The 8,678-nt window shown below is 36.9% G+C and overlaps 1 protein-coding gene across 1 annotated transcript in view; it reads left to right on the forward strand.

Moving 5' to 3' along the window:
- Nucleotides 1–8,678, forward strand: part of LOC107741925 (carbamoyl-phosphate synthase [ammonia], mitochondrial-like) — a 52,257-nt gene that overhangs the window by 35,524 nt on the left and 8,055 nt on the right. The window contains 4 exon segments of the mRNA XM_016554741.1: nt 5,515–5,589; nt 6,212–6,310; nt 7,974–8,033; nt 8,169–8,281. Coding sequence (XP_016410227.1) covers nt 5,515–5,589; nt 6,212–6,310; nt 7,974–8,033; nt 8,169–8,281 — 347 coding nt within the window.

Below are 8,678 nucleotides of genomic sequence, written 5' to 3' on the forward strand. Positions count from 1 at the left end.
AACTTGTTTTATGAAACAGGCCTCGAGGCATTAAAAGTGATATTTTCTCCATATTGCATCGAATTGTGTTGAATCGAATCGAAATCAGATCGCACTGCATCGTAATAGGGGGTGAATCGAATTGCATCGCATTGGTAGCTGCTTCATATGTATCTTTAATGTATCGTATCGTTGGCTATGCATCGAGATGCGTATCGTATCGGCCTCAGTCATGAGATGCACATCCCTACTGTTTAGAGGTTTATTTGTTTTTTACTTTTTAAGTAACTAGTTACTACTTACTGAACAAGCCAGTTAATCGGCTTTAAAAGTGATTGATTGATTGTACAATGAAATTAGTAGAGTGTTAGTGCTGGTTTGTATCACAGGTTCAGGAGTGAAAGTAGTTACGTGAATCTAAGACACTTGCCGACTGAATGGTGTCTCTATTCTCCCAAAGTAATTTCCTGTGAAATGATCAAGGAGTTTCAGTGCAATAGCCGCAAAGAGGAGCCAATCACAAGGGAATAATCCCCGTCTCCTGCCAATCTCAAAGTTTTAAATACCTCATTTAGTGCTGAGGAATTTTAAACAGCTAACTGGATGTTTCTGTTGGAGAGAGACGTATAGGGGATTTACACTCTCTTGCAAGATTAAAGATTCATTCTCTCGCTCTCTCTTTTTCAAATGCATCTCTCGTGATCTTTTTCTTCAGTTTCCCATAAGAAAAAGATGTCATGAATGAAATCTCACAAGTCAGTTGTTTCTTTTCCTGAACGCCAACAAGAGCAAATGGAAATAATGTAATGTAATATAATATAATATAATATAATATATTGCAAGTGCATATTTTTCTTTTATTCAGCATTCACATTAATCATTGTCATTAATCATTAATCAAGTCACAAGCCATCACACAAGATGTTGATAATGTTATTTCAATATTTCAAATAAATGCTGTTCTTCTGAAATATCTATTCAAAGAATCAGGAAAAAAGTATATTCATTTCCACAAAAATATTAAGCAGCACAACTGTTTTTTTAAGATTGATAATAATAATAAATGTTTCTTATGCTAAGTCTACATTAATCCGGATACATCTGAAAATGGCATTTTCATTTTAAAACGCTCTCCGTCCACACTAGCGTTTTCAAGCATTTTCCAAAAGTTTCTCATCCACACTGAAACATCAGAAAATGTTACATTTTGCTTTACTGCGCATGCGTAAAGCCTCAAAAAAGCTCAATGAGATGATACAGACGGAACAGACATTTTCATGCAATTCTTCTGACAGGATCAGTTTATTTAGGAAAAAAACTTGGCATACACTGAAGCATCTAGGTCACACTCACTCACGATTGTATGTCTGATCTAAAACGCAACTGCCCTCACATTTTGCCATCTTTGCAGGACTGCGACATGAAGAGTGTATAAAGTAACACATCTGTAGCAAAAGTGTGAAAGTGAATAGCACATAACAGGCACAATTAGGGTTGGGTATCGTTTGGGTTTTTTTCAATACCAGTGCCAAATCGATACTTTTAAAACGGTTCCAGTGCCTAAACGGTGCCTGAACCGATACTTATAAAAAAAAATAAAAATTAATTCCCCAAAAAATGAAGGATTGGCCATAGCACTATAAACACACGATGTCGGTTTCATTCATACTGGATGCCAGAGGACGCCCTCGCACAGAAAATCCACATATCCAGTCACAGAAGTAGCTGTGATCTCATGACTCTCCAGGAAATCCCTTATATGGACAAAGGCGTCGCCTTTATAGCTGTAACTGAGTAAACAGAACATATAAACGTTTTGAATGATAAAACAAAGACAATAAACACTCGACTGTGTAATGACTTTGATTACTTAATTTTAACTGTAGGGAATTAATTATTATTAATTCATTCAGGTTTATCTCTAGCTCAAGTTTTGAAGGAACTCGATCTGAGAATTCGAGGTCCACCTGATCAAAACTGATTCTGAATTTAAATGGTTTACACTCTATCAGCTACTCGGCCAGCGAGAAGTTAATGTCAGTGTATATTACCAATTGAATATGTATTTTATGTTCTCCCTGGCCATGGGTTAACACAATTATGATAATTTGTCAGCTCTTAAGAGAGAGGTAACGTTGATCTTGGCAAAGTTTTAACCTTGAAATTATATGACACCAAACAATGATTTTCTATAAATGAAACATGAATTTTATTGGCTATTCTAGATTACATAAAACATTTGACTGGTGTTGTGGAGTAAAAAGGTTATACTTTTCTCTTTTGTTGGACAACAGGTTTAGAAATGTGAATACAAGGGAAGTTTAGCGTTAGGCATTTTAATTTAAGCATGTTTAGCTTAGTTAATTGAAGGCTACCTGCTGCCATTAGAGCAAGTGTAATTACTGCATTCACGCGCTCCTCGGATGCTCTCATTTCCCGAGTTGTGCTTTTAAGTCGGAATGTGAAAACAACACGGACACTCTCGTTACTACAAAGATTTGTTAGCTTTGTATTATTACAGTTTTCTGACTTGAGTTCACGTGCATTTTCTCAGTCGGGAAATTATTTTTCACTTGCGGTGCCGGTGATGATGCTTCTTACGTCCATTTTGGAGAACCAGAGGACAAATAATTTCAATCGATCGCTCAGGCATGGCACCGAAATGAGGCACTGAAATCTGCATTCTGATTCGGTTCTAGTACATACCGGTTACATACGTAGGTACCGGTGCCATATTGGTACCGGGTTTCGGTTCCCAACCCTAGGCACAATACCGGTATAAACATAGATATTTATTGGTACAATATGTTTCACATGATTAAACGTGTCACCGTTTTCAAAAGCCTCCGTTTCATAGACCACACTACAACACGTAAATGGCATTTTCAAAAGTATCCACTTTGGAGAATGTTTTCAAAAAGCTCAATTTTCCTTGACAAAAACGCCATCTCAGTGTGGACGGATGGCCAAAACGGAGAGAAAAAGATGTGTTTTCAAACAAAAATTTATTAGTGTGGACAGCCTTGAGCACCAAATCAGCATATTATAATGATTTTTGAAGGATCATTTGACTGAAGATGGCTGCAGAAAATTCAAGTTTGCCATAACAGAAATAAATTACATTTTAAAATACATTAAAATATAAACGGTTATATTAAACTGCAATAATATGTCAGAATATATTTTTCTGTTTTTACTGTATGTGTCAACTTAATGCAGGCTTGGTGAGCATAAGAGACTTAACTGTAAGTTAAAATCTTACAGACCCGAAACATTTAAACAGTAATGTATACATAATATTTATGATAATTTCTCTTTCTTTATTGTATGGCATATTGAGAGTGAACAGATCTGTGGCACCAAAGAAAAAGTAAAAATCAGTGGTAAAGATAAAAGGACCTTAAATTAATTGAGCACAGAGTTAAATTCTGTCAGAGTAGTCATATGCAGGATAATATAAATAAATATGACAGGGTCCACATCGGTACATTATCCTGCTTCATATTTCCTCTGCTTTTGTCAAGCTGGGTAGCGTCTCAGAAACAGTGCTCTTCCTGCCTAACAAGCCCCAAATGTGAAGTCTGTACCGCCTTCCTCAGCTACACAGACTGCTGTTGGATGAAGGTCAGCATGTAAGAGTTTTTCAGAGAACATGGACACACTCCTTTGTGTTCATGAAAGTTGTTATCCTTGTTCAGGAATCTGCTCCTCGCGTTAACCACAGAACCATGTTTTTGTGAAATCGGTCGAAGATGATCCAGATATCCCTCTAAAGATCCAATACAAAATTGCTCATTGATTTTTCTACATCTTTCTCCTGGCATTATACAATGTGATTGTTGGTTACAATATTTGCCATTTTCCTCTTGTAATGTATGCAGTGACCCATTGAGACCAGGAAGGCCTGGTTTCCATGCCAACCACTGGCCTTTAAAGGAAGCTCTATAAATTGGTAATAGGGAAGACTACTCTTTGCTACTACATGTTCTGGGATTCTCCTCGCAGGGTAGTGTGAATCCTCAGGGGGTTCAGTAGTAAATAATGTATCGATGACGATGAACTGACTCTGGAACGGTGCCCGGTTTGGAATAATAGTAGTAGTAGAAGTAGTAGTGTCCTTCACCTCCACAGTTCAGCCTGGTGGAGGTGCCCACTGGGATTCCTGCCACATTAACAGCCAACAGTGCTTCCATACCAGAACGAATCAAAGCTGCTTGTGTTTATTCCCGCCGGTGCGGCCTTCTCTCACATTTACATGCGTAAGTGAGGCTGGCTTATCCAGGGCTGATTAGATGGCTTCAAGGATGAGTTCCTCCTGGTGGCGCTCTGCAGTGGAGGCTGGGGTGGCGTGTTAATCTGCGTCCCGCGTCCCCTGTGCAGCTAATGGGGAGCTGTCTGCTTTTAATTGGAGAGATAAGGACGTCACTTCTCACAGGGCAATCTGCTTGCCCCGTCACTCGAGAACTGCTTGAATAGAAGTCGAACCGCTCCAAAACATTTCACTTTAACAGTCTCACCATGTTCTATAAGCCGACACTCAGTAGCACCCATTATCCAAATCCATCCAGCATCTTTTTTTTCTTCTTTGAAATATGTGTTCTGCTTATGTTATGTTCAATTTAAGTCATTTCATTGTGTCCTTCGAGTTTGTTGTCTCTTCCACAAACTGATGTTTTGAATGTCCCTGGTGTGGATGATTCAGGTCTGCTAATGTTTTGGCCTGTGGGTGGCAGTGGTGTAGCAGGTTTACCATTTTCTCATACACTTTCATATGAGAAGTTCTCTTATAATATCATTTGATTGGTGAGAACCACCCTAACATGTCAAATGCTCTTGAAACCATTAACCCTATATTAAAAATTGTAACATTAGACTTTCATTAGGCTTGTATACATTTTCTCGCTTTCTTGTTCCCAGGATGCGTGATAAGCACTGCGCAATAATGCTTCACAGATAAGTGTCAGGAAGTAAACAGCATTTGTATCAGATGGCTTTTCTAAATAGTAGATGCAGGCTTCCATTTAAGTTGCATAGATATATAGAAAACTGTTTCTTTTGCAGTTCTACATGTGTAGCAAAATCATTCTAAATGCTTTGATATTACAGCAGTATAATAAATCAATTGTTGTTCATTTTATTTGTTAACAATTCATAATTTTGTTGTTATAATTTGTGTGTATATATCATTTTAAAGAGTTTGGGGTGGGTAAGATTATTATTATTATTATTATTATTATAAATTAAAGGCATTTGTAATGTTACAAAAAGGGTTATTTTAATGCTGTTTATGCTGTTCATTTAAACTTTCTGTTTACCAAACTGTCTGTCTATCTAAAGTTATTTTAAACTGTAATAATATTTCACAATAATCCTGTTTTTTCTGTATTTTTATTAAATAAATGCAGCCCTGATTAGAGACTTTTTTCAAAAACATTTAGAAACTTTTGAATGGTAATGTTGTATATGCTTTAGCCATTTAAAAAAAACATTGAAAGACCTCTATTTGAAATTGAATATGTTTATACTCTTTGCTAGGCTCTTATGTTTTCCTGGCCTCGCTTGAGAGAAGCTGACCCTGTCCTGCGTTGTGAGATGGCCTCCACCGGAGAGGTATGGAGCTGCTTCAGGCACATTGATTACCATTACATCTGTCATAAAATCTGAAGTGTCCCCAGCTTGTGTTTTCATCTCAGGTTGCTGGGGAGCAGTCCCACCGTCAGGGATAAATATTTACATATTGTTTACCAATTGTAGCCTTATTAGTTCAGTGGCTTTCATGGACACATACTTCTAGTTTTCCCGTCCAAATCCAGCAAAGAGTATTTTTATGCTTCCACACGGGCCGGTTTACCTGCTCTCCCTGGCAACGAGAAAACCATAGAAACCAGCCTGGAGGACAATGAAGCAGGAGGAGCGTTTTTATCGTGCAGCACTGATTTCCAGCATTAGAACAGGAAGTACAATATCTCCACCCCAGATTTTATGATGGCCCCATTCTGTCTGTTTTTTCATAATTGTAATATCACACCAGTCTACCTTCATTCAGCAACATCTTTAATATGTTTGATTTATTTCACCTTGGCTTTGAATATTGTGCTAATGGAGATAAATGAATAATTTACCCAGGAGTTTCTGCGTGCTGTGATGAATATTTGCAGATTTGCTCGTGATCTTAAAGATCAAGATATTTCTTTCTTGCTCTTGTTTTTTCTCTTGTCTTTTCTCTTTGCAGGTGGCATGCTTTGGACCAAACATCTACTCTGCCTTCCTGAAGGCCATGCTCTCTACAGGATTCAAGCTTCCCCAGAAGGGGATTCTCATTGGGATTCAAGTGAGGGAGAAACTTTTTTTTTTTTTCTTTCCTTAAGGGTTGAATCTCAGAGGACTGTCTGCATCACATCCTCTCAGATTTACTCAGTAGAACATGAACATTTCTGGCTTGTTTTGATTAGGAGCAGGTTGTTTTTTGCAAGTCGTTATTTCCTCATAAAATGATAAACGCTATAATGTGAGGTTTTCAAGTAGGAAATCAATTCCTGAATATATTTAGTGCACATTTATGAGCGTAAGAATTGACATGTAAAAATTCTGCTAGTTTCTCACCCTTGCGTTGTTAAAAACTGTGAAAGGTCTGGCTGCTCTTTTCTATACAATGAAAGTGAATGGCAACCAGGTTTGTCAAGCTACAAAAATTACAAATAGCTCCATAATAGTATTATGAAAATGGTCAATATTACTTGTGCACTGTATTCTAAGTCTTCTGAACAGACTGAAAGTTAGGATGTTTCTTCCTGAAAATCTTGCCCTCCACCATAGCTTACAAATATTATTTTGCATTCATGTACAATTAAGGCAAATTTATAATATAATATAATATAATACAAAGCAGTTTGATTAAACTCAGAAACCTTTTTTTGTATGAACTGACATTTTGAGATCGACATTTAAACGGCACAATTACTGCCATTAAATAATTGACAGTATCTTAAATAATTGCACTTGGATCAAACAACCACAATCAGACAATTATTCAGTCGTGACAGGCCATTCATCTGAATGTATATTATGCATATATTCAGTGCACTACTTGGAACTGATTGATCTAAATTTTCCTCATCAAATGTGAAGCCACATATCTCACAAATGGATTATTATCCATAAAAAAACTACTAAAATAAGAAAGCAGCTGCGTTTTTGCATGTTAATCTCCCTAAAGCTGCACATAAACGTATAACCATCCCGAAGGTGTGAATACTGTGACACATATTCACTGGAAAAAGTTACTCCATGAAATGCGACAACCTTGTGATGCAGGCACGAGCTGTATAAAACAGGCTTTATAAAGAAATTCTTAAATGCTTAAAATAAAATGCACTTTCTGATCTGTTTCCTCAAATGTTTTTTTTATGGGCAAAATGATTTTATTGTGCATCTTCCTTTGGTGTAACTGTGATGTTCACACATTATTTTAAGCCTTTACTATAACACTGGAATTCAGAGGCTTTGTTTTATGTTTTGATGTAATATCATCATCATCGGCATGCCCTCTTTCATTTCCTCCTGTGCTCTCTCAGATGTTTACGATTCATGCCCACTCTCAGCGTGGAAATCAAATATCTTGTCAGGGTCATTGACGATGCTCAGACAGCACTGTGTTCTAATGGAGTCTCGGGTATGAATGAGAGCATGAAATTCCCATTCGAAACAAACCCCCGGTTCTGTAGATGCTACCTGCCTGATGGCCATACCTGGGGACTGCAGATCTGACATGCTTTTTAAAGCCTGATTACCAGCCCGTGGTTAAGTCTCCGTGAACACAGAGCTGCGCTATTGATCTGGAAGTGCTTCGAGGAAGACTTTTCTTCTAGAAATAGTCTCCTGCTCTGCACCCATCCACACAGACTGCCTGACCTTTTGGCTTTGAAGTTTTTTTTCTGTCCGGCTATCTTTTTCTTTCTGCTTTCTCAGTTGTTATTTTACGTTTTTGTCTCCAGCATTCATTCAGGCCTAACTTCATTTCCACTGCTCATCAGCTTCATGAGGAGGGCTTTAAGGTGAGTTATTTCCATCCACTTCATTGGGTTTGAGTTAGAGTTGAATTAAATAATGGAGCAACAAAACAGCTGCGGACACTCTGATTACATCTTGCATTGATAAAAAAAAAAAAATGCTTCTGTATTTGTCTTTAGCTCTTTGCCACAGAGGGTACATCAGCTTGGCTCAATGCTAATGATGTTCCAACAATCCCAGTTGCTTGGCTGAGCCATGAAACCAAAAATACAACCTTACCCAGCATAAGCAGGTGAGTACTTTTACTTTTTTTCCATTTTATTTTTATTACGGCTCTCAATTGCTATACATATTCAAATAAAATATTTAAAAATGTTTATTAAAAGTGATATATAAATAAAATGTATTATTATCATAAATTGCAAATAAAAATTAAAATGGCTAATTAATAAATACATATTTATTCCCATTTTATGTTCATAAACATTTTAGAAAACTAAATATTAGGCTCTCAAACTTTCTGTAACTAATAGTTTTGGCAATTTGTGATGACACTCATTGTGCAAAAAATGAGGTTGGTAGGGTTTTTTTTTTTTCCCCCAAGAAGTCTCTCCAAAGCTGTATTTATTTGATCAAAAATATTGGGAAATATTATTACTATTTGAAATAACTGTTTTATACCTTATTTT

The sequence above is a fragment of the Sinocyclocheilus rhinocerous genome, unplaced genomic scaffold (genome assembly GCF_001515625.1).
Source record: "Sinocyclocheilus rhinocerous isolate Xijiao unplaced genomic scaffold, SAMN03320098_v1.1 scaffold226, whole genome shotgun sequence".
Lineage (NCBI taxonomy): Eukaryota > Metazoa > Chordata > Actinopteri > Cypriniformes > Cyprinidae > Sinocyclocheilus > Sinocyclocheilus rhinocerous.